Source organism: Bubalus bubalis, chromosome 6 (assembly GCF_019923935.1).
Source record: "Bubalus bubalis isolate 160015118507 breed Murrah chromosome 6, NDDB_SH_1, whole genome shotgun sequence".
In the NCBI taxonomy this organism is placed as follows: Eukaryota; Metazoa; Chordata; class Mammalia; order Artiodactyla; family Bovidae; genus Bubalus; species Bubalus bubalis.
This window is the reverse complement of record NC_059162.1, coordinates 9,997,572-10,014,142: the sequence shown is the minus strand read 5'-3', so window position 1 is coordinate 10,014,142 and position 16,571 is coordinate 9,997,572. Positions and strand designations below refer to the sequence as shown.

Sequence of the window (16,571 nt, the reverse complement as noted above, 5' to 3'; positions counted from 1 at the left end):
CTTCCTGGATGGTTGGGTAAATAGAGAATGATCTTTCGAGATTAATAAAGATGCTCTCGTTAGGGCAGTTGTCTATGTAACCACAAGGGGTCGCTGCAGGCCTGATACAAAGTTTCCCATTGGCCCGTCCAAGCTCGTTCTCCAAGTCTCTAGGAGGAAAGGGAAAGAGGATGGTGATCAGATGCCTCCATGTTGTCTGCCCTCCGCAGGCCAGGCCCAGAGTCTCATTCCCTGTCCAGCTCCATCTTCACTGGACTCCTGGTCTTTACAGCTCCTGCCCTCTTTCTAAAGTGAAAGTGAAGTCGCTCAGTCGTGTCTGACTCTTTGGGACCCCATGGACTGTAGCCTATCAGGCTGCTCCGTCCATGGGATTTTCCAGGCAAGAGTGCTGGGGTGGATTGCCATTAACTCTGAAATGTCAAGTCTTTCCTTGGGCCTCCAGTCCCAGCAGGCTTCATGGCTGAGTACCTTGGCACAAATTGCTTCACCTCTCTGGGATTTACCAGTACAAGCTAAGGTTGAGAGGAAGGCTCTAGGGGCTCAAGGCTTTTACTCTTCCTTACACAGCAGCTGATCATCAAGCACTTGCCAGGCCTTATTCTAAGCCTGCAATATTCAACAAGGCAGCCACTAGCCACATCTAGTTATTTAATTTGTATTGTGGTACTGGAGAAGACTCTTGAGAGTCCCTGAACAAACAAGGAGATCAAACCAGTCTGTATTAAAGGAAATCAACCCTGAATATTCACTGGAAGGACTGATGCTGAAGCTGAAGCTCCAATACTTTGACCACCTAATGCAAAATGCCAATTCATTGGAAAAGATCCTGATTCTGAGAAAGACTGAACGCAGGAGGAGAAGGGGCCACAGAGGATGAGATGGTTGGATGGCATCGGCGACTCAGTGAGCATGAGTTCGAGCAAACTCCGGGAGTTAGTGAAGGACAGGGAAGCCTGGCGAGCTGCAGTCCAGGAGGCTGCAAAAAGTCAGGCAGACTTAGCAACAGAACAACAGCAAAAGTTTAAAACAATGAAAATGTCAGTTCCTCAGTCTCACTAGCCAACCACAAGTAGCTACATGTAGCTGGTAACAGCTGGCTGAACAGCCCAGAGAACATCACCACCATTGCAGAGAGGGCTGTTAGAAGCATTGTCTAAGCATTTCTCACAGTGTTATCTCATTTACCCTTCCTAACGCCCCTACAATGCAGGAGTAATCATTTATCCCACTTTAGAGTTAAGGACTCTGCAGTGCAGAAAGGTTAAAAACTTCACCAAGCTCTCAGCAGATTAGTATCCAGAGCAAGGATTTAAGACCAGGTGGGTGGCTCTGGGGCCCACCATGGCATCTACATGCCCAGAGCTGCCCCCTAACCCCAGTTGCCTACCCTACTCTCCTCTCTTCCCTGCTAGGAGTGGGACTGAATCTTCCCATTCCCCAGAAGCCATTGTCCATCACCACCGCTCCCCTGTGAGCTGACCCTGAGGAATGAGGACCCCTGGGCTTCAAGCCCTTGCTGGCTGAGAATCCCCTCTCTGTTATCCACCCACCTCCTCTTAGCCCCTCATTTCCCTTAGAGTATTGTGGGTTTTGATCCCCCACCCCCGCAACCCATCCCAATCTTGATTCCATTCAGTCTGGGCCCTGGAAGAATCATAACTTGGGAGCAGCCCTGCTTGCCTCTGGTGATCTTCACCCCCAAGAAGCAGTGTGCAGCCAGTTAAGCTCAGAGAGCCAATGTCATTAACACCTTTGAAGGTGCAACAAAACCTCACTCTGCAAGGGTAGGGTGAGAAGTGGGGGAGGCTTCACACGGTCAGGCCACCTGAACCCAGGGAAGGTAGAAGCAGCCAGGGGCCAAGGCTTCATGGGTTCTGCCTGCAAAGCACGTTCAGTGCGTGCAAGCTAGACCATCTGTGGTTGCCCCATCTCCTATCTTAGCTGCAGCCCTGCAGAGGTGTCACATTACCCTCTACACATGCAGCTGAATAAAGTTAAAGATGACTCAAGTCGAGAGATGTGTTGGAAAGAGAACAAATAGAGGAAAATGCATAAATGTTAACATCTTGAGCTGAGCCAACAAGGTATTCAATTCCTACTTTACTTCCTCACTCCTTTTAACTCCCTCCCAATCAACCGAGACTCAAAAGAACTTCCTGGCAGTGCCGGATCGGTTGCCCATTTCTACTGAATCAGAGATTCTTGGGGAGAAAACAGAAAGTTCACCCTTTCCATTCCCACCTTCAGCAGTGCGTATGTACTAAGTCGCTGCAGTCCTGTCCAACTCTTCATGACCCTATGGACTGTAGCATGCCAGGCTCCTCTGTCCATGGGATTCTCCAGGCAAGAATACTGGAGTGGGTTGCCATGCCCTTCTGCAGGGAATCTTCCCGACACAGGGATCAAACCCAAATCTCTTACATCTCCTGCATTGGCAAGCAGGTTTTATACCACTGAGCGCCACCTGGGAAGCTCCTTCAGCAGTCAGCACAGCAAACTCTTTTCAGACTGAAAATTCTCACCTAAAGTCTTCCAGGAAGAACTCACTGTCAGAAAATGCTTCCTGGCATTTTACCCAGCTCTCCACGCTTCTCCTTAAATTCACATGTTCAGTTCTCAAAGGACATGGGGGCCAAGGGGACAGTCTCCTTCTGTGCTGAGAGACCAGTGGTTTCCAGTTTTCGTCTGTTACAAGTGACGCCACTATGAACATTCCTGCACCTGTCTTGTGATGCCCATGCGTGTGCAGATACCTCAGAATGAAAACACTGGGCCCTCGGGATCCATGTGTCCAGGTTGATTAGATCCTGCCGCAGTTTTCCAAAGTGGCTGTACCCATTTATATTCCCTCTGGAGGGGCACATGAGTTCTAGTTGCTCCACACCCTCGCCAGCGCTTGGTCATCCATAGCTTTTGCCATTCTTATGGGGGATGCAGTGGAATCTTATTGCTGTGCAGGTTTGCACTCCCACAGTGATTTATGAAGTCAAGTTCCTTATCCTGTGTTTATTGAAAGCTTGGATATCTGTGTTTGTAAAGTAGCTGTCCAAAATATTGTCCATTTTTCTAGAGGGTTGCCTGTCTTTTTCATGTTGAATTGTAGAAATCCTTGCACTCTGGATACCAGTCCTTTGTCAGCAATATGTATTTAAAATATCTTGCCACTCTGTGGCTTGCCTGTTCACTCGTTTAATGATGTCTTTTAATGAACAGTTCTTCTCAAAATAATTACCTGATAGTCTTAAAGCCTCAGGTTCAGAACCTCCATCCCCGTTCTACGCCAGCCACATTGATCCCTGATTCTCTGCTGAGCTGATGGCCCTGTGGAATATCTTCAGGATTCCACTTCTCTACCTTATTTCAGAGGCCAGACACATTTCTTCTTGAAGAAGAGGGCACCTTGGAGAACTAGAGGTGGGGCAGTGTGGAGGATCTTAGTGTTTCCATTGCTGTGCTACCTTCCAGACCAAGTGATGCTGAGGCTAGCAAATTCTGGCAGTCTCTGGGTCTTTCCTTAGCCATGCCCCACCCTAATTCCTAGCATGAACCTTTTCAAACCACCAAGAGAGTGTTCAAAAGTGCTTGCAAGGGAATGCACTCATCCCTCCTGCAAGAGCACCAAAATCACGACTAGCCGTTGAACAACCATGGACAGGGGGATGCTGGAACCCACCAAAAAAAGATAAAGACAAAGAAGAAAAGGTAAAGACGTCCGAAGACAAAGAAGAAGCTGCAGTGAGGCGGTAGGAGGGGCACAACCGCAGTAAAATCAAATTCCATAGCAGCCTGGGGGGTGGCCCACAAACTGGAGAACAATAATACCAAAGACATTCTCCCACTGTGGTGAAGGCTCTGAAGCCCACGTCAGGCTTCCCAGCCTGGGGATCTGACAAAGGGACTGCGAAGCCCTGGGGAATCTGACCTTGAAGGCCAAAGGAGTTTGATTATAGGACTTCGAAGGCACTGGGGGAAACAGAGACTCCAGTCCTGGAGGGCACAGACAAAATCTTGTGTGCGCCAAGACCCAGAGGAAAGGAGCCGTGACCCCACAGGAGACTGAACCAAAAGTACCTGCTCGTGTTGGAGGGCCTCCTGTGGAGGCGGGGGTCAGCAGGGCTTCATCGCTGGGCTGGGACACTGGCAGCAATTTATGTTTTCCAATTTCTCCATCTATTCTTTTTTTTTATGTTCTTTCTCAAGCCTTTATCAAATGTAGTAGAAAAGCTTTTATATACATATATGTATATAAGTAATATGTATTATATATATTTTAGAAAACATGAATTTTTGCCTAACACATTAATGACATTTTGATTCCACTTGTTTGACTTAGTATTAATAGAATGCTAGATTTCTAGTTAAAAAATAGATATGCAACAAGTAACAAAGGTTTACGGGACAGCACAGGGAACCATATGGAAAATAATTTCAAAAACAATATATGTGTATATGTATAATGAATCACTTTGCCGTGTACCTGAAACATTGTAAGTCAACTATACTTCAGTAATATATATATATATATATATAAAGAAAACAATAAAGTGCTTGCCAGTGGCTTATCTGACTACCTTATCTTTATGGTCAAGAAAATTCATTTGTGTTATGCTCCTTCTAGCAAAGAAGAAATACCAATTTGAGCTTGTAGTTTCTTCCCCACTTCCTGTATTTAGATTATCAAGCGCTAACACAACCCACGTCAGAGGGGGTCACCCACCCACCCCTGTGGCCTAGACGCTCTCCCTGCCATCCTAGCCCCTGACTCCCGTCTGCCGTGTACCCTCCTCCACGCCAGGCTGGGCCCCATGCTGCTCTGGACAGTTGCGCTCCTCTTCGGTAAGTCACCAAGTCCCAGTAGCCTCTCCTGGGCACCAAAGACTGTGTCGTTCCTAAGATGCAAAGTTCCTTATTTCACCTTTCCTAGTTCAAGTGGGTTTATGGCTAGAGCTTGAAACTAGTGTGTGCACATGGGTATGCTTGAGAGTGATGGAGGTGAGAGTGATGGAGGTGAGAGTGATGGGGATGAGAGTGATGGAGGTGAGAGTGATGGGGATGAGAGTGATGGGGATGAGAGTGATGGAGGTGAGAGTGATGGGGATGAGAGTGATGGAGATGAGAGTGATGGGGATGAGAGTGATGGAGGTAAGAGTTATGGAGATGAGAGTGATGGGAATGAGAGTGATGGAGGTGAGACTGATGGGAATGAGAGCGATGAAGATGAGAGTGATGGGGATGAGAGTGATGGAGGTGAGAGTGATGGGGATGAGAGCGATGGGGATGAGAGCGATGGAGGTGAGAGTGATGGGGATGAGAGTGATGGAGATGAGAGTGATGGGAATGAGAGTGATGGAGGTAAGAGTTATGGAGATGAGAGTGATGGGGATGAGAGTGATGGAGGTGAGAGTGATGGGGATGAGAGTGATGGAGATAAGAGTTATGGAGATGAGAGTGATGGGGATGAGAGTGATGGAGGTGAGACTGATGGAGGTGAGACTGATGGGGATTAGAGTGATGAGGATGAGGCCATTTGGGGAGCCTCAAGCTTTCCTACCCCATTTTCCTGGGTCCTTGGAAGGGCAACCATTTGATGTGTCAAAGCTAATTTAGGGAGCCAAAAAAATCACATGCTGAAGTCCAGTGACATTTTTCACCCTGTGAAATCAAGTTAAAATATCCATCAGGTCTATCTTGAAAGGAAAATAAAATCACAGAAGGAAAGGAGGCTGCTGGGGTGCAGAGGAATGATCAGGGAAGTGGACAAAAGGCAGTTCCACACATTTTGCTCAGCAAGCAGAACTAAACATGAGGTTTTACAAGGAGATGTATTTTTAAGAAGCCTCAGCCTTTTCTTGGAACCAGTCAACAATGACTGGGCTTCTTCCCTGGTCAAGAGGTTTATACCCTGAGTGTCCAAAGCCCTCTTCAAAATGGCCATTCTTATCCTGCCTACTTCCTCTCTCTGTCGGGGGAGGTTCTGATTTGGGTCTGAACAGCCCATGGGGACCCATGTTCTTGTTATTGTTGCTGTTGTTGAGTAGCTACATCGTGTCCCACCAGGCTCCTCTGTCCATGGGATTTCCAAGGCAACAATACTGGAGTGGGTTGCCATTTCCTTCTTCAGGGTATCTTCCCAACCCAGGGATCGAACCTGCATCTCCTGAATCCCTGCACTGGCAGGAAGATTCTTTACCACTGAGCCACCTGGGAAGCCCATGGGAACCTATGCTGCTGCCGCTGCTGCTAAGTCGCTTCAGTCGTGTCCAACTCTGTGCAACCCCATAGATGGCAGCCCACCAGGCTCTGCCATCCCTGGGATTCTCCAGGCAAGAACACTGGAGTGGGTTGCCATTTCCTTCTCCAATGCATATGAAGGTTCAAACCCATTCTTCTGAATCCATAGCTGTCTCCTTGACCCAATGGGGCCAGTCACACATGCCAGAAGGGACTGGTCTCCAGACAGAGGATTGGAGTGGGGATGGGTTACTTGGCTCCTCTAGATTCAGCTCAGTCTCAGCCATTGTCAGATGCTACACTCGAAACGAATGAGTCTGGGCACGTAGATCACTTCGCTTCACAGTTTCTGAGTTGACTTGGTTTTTGTTTTAAGCTTGGTCCCAGAAGTTTGTTTTCATTGAACCAGAAAAGCAAAATGTGTTAGTCAGTCAGTCATGTCTGACTCTGCAACCCAGTGGACTGTAGCCCGCTAGGCTCCTCTGTCCATGAAATTCTCCAGGCAAGAATACTGGAGTGGATAACTATTTCCTTCTTCGTGGGATCTTCCTCACCCAGGGACTAAATCCAGAATCTGCATTGCAGGCAGATTCTTTACTGTCTGAGCCACCAGGGAAGCCCTGAAAAGCAAAAGCATTCCTAAAAACACCCCCTTCCTGAGTAGAGTTTGTGGGAATTTAGCCTCTGAGAAGAAAATACTCGTTGCACTCAGGGCTCTTCCTTCCCCAGCATCACCATGCTGCCCTGTGTGTTCTATGAATGGCCATTTGGACAAGTGAGAAGGTCAGTGCTCACATTAGGGCAGGGACAGGACGGCCTCGGGCCTGGATACGCTCCAGATGGGAGATTCTTAAGGGCACATCCCTTCCTTGGAAAGGAATAGAGTCCTTGGACTTGACTAGATACAAATCTAAGAGCTTCCCGGCGTGTAGCCCAGGATCTGGATGGGGGAAAGCAAAGGAGGAGGGGTGGAAAGTCAGTAACGGGCTGAATAATTGGATGGCATATGGGAAACCCAGGCAAGACTGAGTCACATCTGATGCTCAGGATCCCAGAAAGCCAGCCTGAGATTTGGACGCCCTGTCTGAAAGAGTCAGAACGAAGTTACTGTAAGGGTAAAGCTGCTATTTCCTTTCAAGTGCTATTTCCTCTCAGATGTGGCCAGAGAGACAGAGGAGAAAAAAAAAAAAAAAAACATTAAATGTACGGTACGTGCATTATCTCATATAACCTTCAGAGTCGTTATAGGGGAGGGTTTAATTTTTATCCCTATGAAGCAGTTGGGGAAACTGAGGTTCAGAAATGTTAAGAAACTTGCCTGAAATTACCCTGCTAACAAGCAAAACAGAGATGCAAACCCAATTCATTTTGTCAAACCCTGTGCTTTCTCTGTTCTATCTCACTACCTCTAGTCCGGATGTAGTTGGATTTTAATCAGGTAAAACTAGAAATTATATTCATTTAAAGTACATGGCAGGACATGGTCACATGACAAATGGTACCTGTCGTTAGTATTGGCTATCACAGATTCTAGAGGCTAGAAGCCCTGACACTGAACACGCTGGTCATGGCTGTATAACAGATGTATTTGGGCTTCCCTTGTGGCCCAGATGGTAAAGAATCTGTCTGCAACGCAGAAGACCTGAGTTCAATCCCTGGGTCGGGAAGACCCCCTGGAGAAGGAAATGGCAACCCCCTTCGGTATTCTTGCCTGGAGAATTCTATGGACAGAGGAACCTGGCAAGCCCCAGTCCATGGGATTGCAAAGAGTCGGACACAACTGAGTGATTAACACACAGTATGATGTATTTAAAATTTAGGCGATGAACCTTGATCTTCCTCTGAGCTGTGCATCGGCCAGCTTCAGTCCTCGTACTGGAACCCACCCCCATACACACACAGTATCCGTGACACACAGCCCTCCCGGTGCACGGCTGCCAACCCTTGGCAGAGTAGCATGTTACAGTGTGGTAGAGATTTACTGTGATGTAGTCGGAGAAGGAAATGGCAACCCACTCCAGTATTCTTCCCTGGAGAATCCCAGGGACGGGGGAGCCTGGTGGGCTACAGTCCATGGGGTCGCTGAGAGTCGGACGTGACTGAAGCAACTTAGCAGCAGCAGCAGCAGCAGGTCCTCGCGCGGAGCTGAAACCTGCCTCTCTGATCTAACTAGTTTCACTTCTGCCCTATGAGGGCTTCCCAGGTCACGCTAGTGGTAAAGACCCTGCCTTAGTCCATCAGGTATTCGAAGGCCACTGACTATCCCTACTCTGTCTCATCATTCTCAGATAAACATCTCCCAATTCCTCTAGTAGGAAAAGGTTTCTAGGCCCTGTTCGTCGCCCTGGTCTGCTCGGTCCTGCTAAGCTTTGTCAGTGGGTCAGGAGCTGGGCTTTCTTATCCCTTCCAAAGTGGCCCAGTGAGTGCAGAGCTCACTGGGGCTGTGACCTCAGCCATCCAGGACTCCACAGCTTTACAGTAGCTCTTGGTTTCACATCACACTGTCACCTCATCTTCAGCCTCTACTGGACTGAAACCCTCGGGTTCTCGTCATAGGAACTGCTGAAAGCAGGTGTCATTTACTCTGTTTGTCCCCAGATGGTGGCCGTTTTGATTAGACACAGTGGTTCTGCAATCGCAACCCCGAGGCCTTGCAGTGCCCTGGAGAGCAAGTCATTGGGATCTGGGGCACAAGCTCATTTGAAGCATCTATGCTCGCTGGAGCCTACCCTCTTGTTATAGGCATCAGTCACCTCAGCCTTGTTTGTTCATCACTTTGTAGCTGCAAAACTGTTTACTGGTAGGGAAGAGAAAGGATGGGGAGGCATCACTGCCCAGTGAGGTCTTAGTCACTCTGAGGTCAGGCCTTCTTTCTGCTTTCAGCTAATGTAGAAGCCACCTCCTCAGGCGGGGGGTCAGCATAATCTATATAACTGCTCTGTAAGGAAAAAATGACTTATTGTTACCAAAAGGTATGCATGGCGGGGTCTGGCTGATTGCCACTCAAAAGCCAATAAGCAGACCAGGTTGGTGGAAAGGAAAGTGCTTTATTTCAGATGTCAGCAACTGTGGGAGAGGGTGGCAGACATCTGTCCAAAGGCTGACTCCCCCTCTGACAAGCAGCGGGTGAGAGCTTTTGTAGACAGAGCTGGGGGTGGGGGGCTACATGCAGAAAGAGCACAGTCATCCCTGACAGTCATCTTCAAATTGGTCATCAGTGGTCTGACTGGCATCATCTTGGTTGTTTTAGGTACTGTTAATCTTCAGTTTGGGGGTCCATTTTTTCCCATTTCTTTGCAGTCAGTCCTTGAAATTGTGGCAGCTCATGTCCTGGACACAGTCTGGTCATCATGTAGTTAATTTCTCCACCTGGGGTTTTGATATCTATAAGACAGCTCACATTATATGGCTCAGAATATTATCTATAGCCCTTGAGACAGAACTAAAGGTCCTTGACTATGCCTAATGACTACATTATTATTATTTGGTCCCCTTTGAATGTTTTCCTTTGTTTCAGCATTTCTCACTTCTCTGACTAAGCTTATTCTTTGACTAAGGTTTTCCAGAGGCAAATGGCTAGCAGAGAAGCTGGTGGGGGGAGGGGCAAGGACCATACGGTCCTGCTCCATTTCATTGTCATTTCCACTATACAGACAGAGCCAGGAATTGGAGGCTCTTGAACTTTAAACAACCTGTGCAAGTTCCCATAGAAAGGGATGGACTCATGGAATCAGTCCACGTCATCTGGTTCCCACTACACGAAGATCACAGAAGATGCACTTAGATTGGAGGCAGGGAAAGAGGAAGGGATGGGCTCATAATCTTATACACCCTGAGAACCTGCGGGGAAGCTGACCTGAGCTGAGTAGGTAGAGAATATGTCCCAAATCATGTGGACAGCAAGCATGATAGCCTGTGAATGAACACGGCAGATCTGCTGAGGGGATCTCAGCACCCACCCTTCCCAAGACCATTCTTGCATTTCTCAGGATTCTGCACAGCACCCAGCAAAGAAAGGCACAAGTAAATGTCTGGGGACCAGCTGGACCGACTGCACTCAGCCCTACATCATTCATTCTTTTGCCTCTTGCCCCAAAGCCCAGAATATGCTCCACTGCTTTATATCCAACTCTGTCCCTCAGTTTAGGGTCTCCCATCCCTTAGGCTGATCACACCTGCCTAACCTCATCTGTCATCCTTTTGTGGTTTGGCCTCTCTTTCCAGGCCACCTGGGCTTCCCTGGTGGTTCAAATGGTAAAGAATCTGCCTGCAATGGAAGAGACCTGAATTTGACCCTTGAGTCGGGAAGATCCCCTGGAGAAGGAAATGGCTACCCGCCCCAGTATTCTTGCCTGGAGAATCCCATGGACACTGGTGCCTGGCAGGCTATAGTCCATGGGGTCACCAAAAGTCAGATATGACTAAGCAACTAACACTTTCACTTTCCTGTCCACTCACTCTCCTCAAACATTCGTTCTTCTAGAAGCATTAGTGTGATGCGTACCAGATGCAACACGCTGTGACTGCTGGCCTGGTGATAGTTCTCTCACGCGTCCAAGCTGCCTGTCCATGCCCCACAATCGTTTAATGACTACTCCTCCAGGGACGCCTCACCTCCTTCCTGTGATCACACCCATACACTCTATTCTCACCTCCTTCCTATGATCACTTCCATATACTCTATTCCCCAGAGCTCTGTGGGCAGATGGGCCACAAGAATTCGGTCCTGCTTTGCTGAGTTCTTCTGTGCATGTAAACAGGCCCCTTAGGCACAATAGTGTAGGAATCTAGTCCTGTGTCTTCTACTTTTTGTTCCCGTCCCTGCTCGAGTGGGAGAAGCATTCGTGCAACTATTTAGTATATAGTATATGCTTATTGAACACAGACCATGGTCCAGGCACGGGCCCTAGGTGTAGGTAACATGGCAGTGAACTAGACAGGCAGAGGACCTGCTCTCATGGAGCTTAAGTTCCACACAGAGGGAGGGAGACAGGTGATTACAAGTAGGCAATTTAATGGTAAGGTAATTTTAAATGATGATAAGTGCTCTGATGGTAACACAATAGGGTATTATGATAATTGTGCTAAGTTGCTTCAGTCATGTCCAACTCTTTGCAACCGTATGGACTGTAGCCTGCCAGTCTCCTCTGTCCATGGGATTCTCCAGGCAAGAATACTGGAGTTGCCATTTCATCCTCTAGGGGATCGTCCCAACTCAGGGATTGAACCCGTGTCTCTTGCATCTCCTGCATTGGCAGGCAGGTTCTTTACCATGAGCACCACCTGGGGAAGCCCAGCAAGACCTGTCCCAGGAGGTAATATTTAAAATGAGATTGGGCAAAGAATTCCAGGCAGTAGGTCCACCATAAAAGTTGAGTGGCTGAGTGGCTGGGTGGCTGTTTGGTTAGATAGCTGGGTGGCTGGGTATTGAGTGGCTGGGTGGCTGTTTGGTTAGATAGGTGGGTGGCTGGGTATGTGAATGGTTGGGTGGCTTAGATAGTTATGTGCTTAGGGGGCTGGGTGGTTGACTGGTTGCATGAATGTTAGCATCTATTTGTAAGGTGACAGGCCCTCTCCTTGTCAGAAAGTTCTTTCTGCTACTTAATCTACCACATTTTTTCTCTTGCAGTTCCCTGTGTTGGGAAAATTGGTGAGTCTTGTCCATGTCTCTTTCATCTCCAAGGGTGTCTCTGGGCCAAAACTTAATAGATAGGCAAAATCAGGGCCATTGGGTCAATCCTAAAGGAAATCAACCCTGAATATCCACTGGAAGGACTGATGCTGAAGCTGAAGCTCTAATACTTTGGCCATCTGATGCGAAGAGCGGACTCATTGGTAAAGACCCTGATGCTGGGAAAGATTGAGAGCAGGAAGAGAGAGGGATGACAGAAAATGAGAGGGTTGGATGGCATCAGAAGCCTGGGAGTAATGATGAGTAATAGACTAGGAAGCCCTAAGAAGAGCCCCAGCACATCCTGCCTTCACCTGGTCCACCTGGATCCCTGGATCAGAAGAACTAATGATGCTCACAGTGTAGCTGAATGATGGACCTTGCTTCCTTGGCTGCTCGTTCTAGTATCACTGAGTATTGCTAGCAATGAGTTTGGACATGAGTTTGAACAGACTCCAGGAGATAGTGAAGGACAGGGAAGCCTGGCACACTGCAGGTCTATGCAGTTGCAAAGAGTCGGGCACGACTGAGAGACTGAACAACAACAACGTTGGGTCCCCAGCAACATCCTCAGAGCAGCTCCGGCCTAGATCTCTTCCTCGGGGGTCCACACCGGTGCCTAGGAAGAGGAGAAACCCAGGACCTCACTGTCTCAGGCTGTGATAGTCACAGGGTGACTTCAAGTTCCAGAAGAATGACTCTCGGCCTCCACCTGGCCCCCTTATAAGTCCAACGGCCTCCATTTCCTCCTGTCAGTGTGGCTCTGGAGCTCCTGCCATCCCCACTCATCAACATCGGGATTCGCTTCCATCCCACTCATGTTCAAGGAAGCAGACATCTTTGCCTGTGGGTCAGCCTTCTTTCTCCCCTGGCTACCTTTGCCCTCCTGCTCATCCTGTCCCACTGACCTCCATGGAGCTTCTGTCAAGTGGGTGAAAACTCTGACCTATGAAATCTTGACCTCTAGGGGCATGTTCTGTGATGCCCGAGAGGAAGACTCCAAACCAATATTTAGTGGTGCTAGAAAGAGCAGCCAAGGAAGCAAGGCCCATTATTCAGCTACGCTGTGAGCATCATTAGTTCTTGGGTGAGAATAAGAATCCAGGGGATCCAGGAGAACCAGACAAAGGTAGGATGTGCTGAGGCTCTTTTTAGGGCTCCCTATCTGATTACGCATCATTACTCTCAGGTTTCTGAGGTTGTCTGGGACCAGCGGTACCTGGTTAGCCAAAGACGTATGTCCCAGGGCCAGGCCAGTCTGGGATTGCCCTGGAAATGATGCTGGGTCCCCAGGAGCTCTTCTCTTGTCCACATCAGAGCATAAAAGGCATTTTAGAAAGGAGGACAGAGGTGGCAGATCCCACACTGTGATTGTGGTAGAGACAAACCTCACTGCTGGGAGTGCTGATGGAGGCTGGGCCTGGGGAAGCCCGATGAGGGAAGCAGTGGGGAGCGAGCCCAGGCCATGGCACATCCAACACCCACCCCTCCAGCTCCTCTCTGGTGGGGACGGGTGCACATACCATCTGAAGTGGACACTGCAGAAAGAGCTGCGCTGGGGTCACCAGGGAAGAAGAAACCAAACTAGGAGAATGGGGATCCAATCAGGAGGAACAAAGAACAATGGATGGAAGGAATGCAATTTGCCTCAAGCTTGCCAAGGTGGCAAAGTGCGTTGCAAAAGCAAACAAGGAGGGGAACTTCCCTGATGGCCCAGTGGTTAACACTCTGAGCTTCCACTGCAGAGGGAAGGGTTCCAACCCTGGTCATGTAGGAGGGAAAAAAATGGAGAGAAGAAGGGTAGGAGGGAAGGAGGCCAGAGAGAAGGCATGGAGAGAGAAGAGGAGGGAGGAGGAAAAGAGGAGAAGGGCAGAGGAAACAGAGGGGAAGGGGTGGAAGAAAGCAGAGGGCTGGCCCCGGTCTGGCATGATGACCTGGGGACAGTGACAGCTGCAAGGCTGCCATCCAGGAGCCTCCATCCCAGGAGTAGGGGGGTGGGGGGCGGGGTGGGATTAGGCTGGGGAAGAGGGAGAAAATGGACTGAGGGGCCCACAGCTCCAGGGTGACCCTGCTCCTGCATCTTACAGTCTGGCTGAGCCCCCAAGCCCAGCCATACCTCGTGTTTGAGGGGGATATACTGATTCTGCAATGCCGGGGAAGGAAGAACGCGGTGCTGTCCCATGTGAAATTCTACAGAGATGGAAAATTCCTCCATTTCTCTAAGAAAAACCAGCCTCTCTTCCTGGGGACAGCAACAGCTAACAGCAGTGGCTGGTATAACTGCACTGGGCAGGTGAAATATCCCAGAAACATGGACTCATGGGACTCAGGGACTGTCATGGTTCAAGTCCAAGGTGAGTCACCACGTGGGGGGTGGGATGGTTAGGGTGCTGCTCAGGGGCCTGGTCTTAGAGGACAGCAGGGCTTGGAGCTGCACCCCTCTCTCTGGCTGCCCCTGCTGCTGGGTCAGTCGGCAGGTCCCTGTGATGCCCAAGATGCTGTCTGCATACCCTCCCCCACCATGGGACATGCTTGGAGTCAGGGAAGGAGGTGGAAGATGCCCTGGGCGGGCAGGGCGGGAAGAGCCCAGAAGCAACCCTGATGCTCACTGCCCCCTTGAGACCCTGAGCCAGACTCTTCCCCTCTAGGGACTAGGTGACCACTAAGGCCCCTCCGGGTCTGGCTTTCTGGGACCCCAGAGGAGCTTGGGAGCATGGGCATTGTTTCAGGGTTTGTGGTTGGGATGAGCGGTGAGGTGCTGGGAGACGGTGACGGTATTTCCCGTGGGGTCTGGAGTGGGCCGAAGCTCAGACCTCAGCCTCCCCAGGCCTCACTGTCAAGACTCCCGTCCTGAGCCCCCAGCTGTCTCTCCCCAGAGCTGTTCCTGCCTCCCGTGCTGACAGCCCTCCCCTCTCACGAGCTCTGCGAGGGGAGCCCTGTGACCCTGAGATGCCAGACGAAGCTGCACAGTCAGAAGTCGGCCTTGCGGCTTCTCTTTTCCTTCCACAAGGAGGGCCGCACCCTGCAGAACAGGAGCTCCCGCCCAGAACTCCGCATCCCAGCAGCCAAAGAGGGAGACGCCGGGCTTTACTGGTGCAAGGCATCCCCTGAGAGTGGCCAGGTCCAGAAACGGAGCCCTCAGCTGGAGCTCAGGGTGTGGGGTGAGTGGGGGAGGGGAGACACTGCTTAGACTCCTGGGCTATGGGCAGTGGGGCCCCTGATTGTGTGGGGAGGGGTCCCTAAGGGAGGCGCCTGGGTAGTCCACTGACCTCCCAATTGTGTGCTCCCCAGCTCCCGTGTCCCGTCCTCTGCTCACCCTGAGACCCACCAGCCTAGCTGTGGGGGACGAGGTGGAGCTCCTCTGTGAGGTCCAGAGGGGCTCCCCTCCGATTCTGTACTCATTCCACCTCAATGGGGACATCCTGCGGAACCACGTGGCTCCCCATGGGGGACCCGCCTCCTGCCTCTTCCGGGTGATGTCAGAGCAGGATGCTGGGAACTACTCCTGTGAGGCTGGGAACCGTGTCTCCAGAGAGACAAGTGAGCCCGAGACACTCTCGGTGGATGGTAGGTCTTGTCCCCCAGCTGGGCTCTGAGCCCTCGACCTCACTGATCTGTGTTCCTCCTGCCGTGCCCGGCTCAATGCTGGGTACAGAGCAGGCACTGCATGACTGACTGAGCATGGACCCTGCTGGGAACATCTCCACTGAACCTGGTGGGGAAATAGTGAAGCCCACGGAGAGGGAGGGGAAACCATGGGCGGGGGGGCCACATGGTCAGCCACGGGATGCCCATCCACGTTGACATCCTTTGGTCCTTCCCTCATTCCCGTTGCCTAGGCTTCTTCAGGCCAGGCGTTTCCCACTAACGCCAGCCACTCTGACTCTCCTGCGCTTGTCTGGGTGTGTTTGTGAATTTCATCCTCAATGTTCATGGTGACCTCTACTCACCCCCCAGATCCTCAGGTCTTACCTGCCCCCACCAGTAGCAACTGGCTGGTCCCTTGGCTGCCTGCAAGCCTGCTTGCCATGATGGTCATTGCTGCTGCACTTCTGGGGTATTTCAGACCCTGGAGGAAAAACGGTTAGTAACTCTTTTCGGCCTTCTTAGTTACTGAATCCCTATGCCAGGCACAGTCCAGCCACTGGAAAGCCGAGTCTGATGGGACCAATTGCTTACTTCTGGTTACTGGTGGGGAGAGGGACTTTTCTTCACATGTCACACAAAGGGGCCCCCGGAGGGACAGTTACACCTTCCAGAACTCACACACACCCAGGAGTGTGTTGGTGCAGTCACACAAACACACTGCTGCACACTCAGGCATGAATAAGGCACAAACAGAGGAATTCTTACAAGCCCAACAAGATGTAGACCAGTGTCCTTCACATTTGAAAGACAGTCTATGGCTGTGAATATGAGAAACCCAAGGCCTCCAACTCTCTCCTTGAAGTCAGGGGAGCTCTGGTCTGCTTAGCAGGGGAGAAAGAGGGCATGAAAACTCCAGTGCACATGTGTGCTCACGCACACACACTTCTGTGCTATACTGGGCTCTGGGTGAGTATCCATGTATGTCAACTCAAGGAAGGAAGTGTGGTGGAGAGGACTGGGGAGTGGCCTGGTCCCAGTACTGCTATTTACTAATTCGGTGACCTTGGGCCAGTTCCCTCGA

General features: G+C 50.3%; 1 protein-coding gene and 1 long non-coding RNA gene across 2 annotated transcripts in view; one reads left to right on the top strand and one right to left on the bottom strand.

Annotated features, from left to right (window-relative positions):
- The first annotated feature begins 4,645 nt into the window (after window positions 1–4,645).
- FCRL6 (Fc receptor like 6) overlaps window positions 4,646–16,571 on the top strand; it is a 20,990-nt gene continuing 9,064 nt past the window's right edge. Inside the window, exons 1-6 of the mRNA XM_006061019.4 lie at window positions 4,646–4,836; window positions 11,861–11,881; window positions 13,990–14,256; window positions 14,779–15,063; window positions 15,194–15,469; window positions 15,860–15,985. Of these exons, the coding sequence (XP_006061081.4) occupies window positions 4,806–4,836; window positions 11,861–11,881; window positions 13,990–14,256; window positions 14,779–15,063; window positions 15,194–15,469; window positions 15,860–15,985 (1,006 nt within the window). The 5' untranslated portion in view covers window positions 4,646–4,805. The remainder of the gene's footprint in view (window positions 4,837–11,860; window positions 11,882–13,989; window positions 14,257–14,778; window positions 15,064–15,193; window positions 15,470–15,859; window positions 15,986–16,571) is intronic.
- Window positions 9,268–16,571, bottom strand: part of LOC123333957 — a 24,592-nt gene continuing 17,288 nt past the window's right edge. Inside the window, exons 2-3 of the long non-coding RNA XR_006551569.2 lie at window positions 15,875–15,971; window positions 9,268–9,615 (exon numbers count right to left, since the gene is read on the bottom strand). This is a non-coding gene — a long non-coding RNA (uncharacterized LOC123333957). The remainder of the gene's footprint in view (window positions 9,616–15,874; window positions 15,972–16,571) is intronic.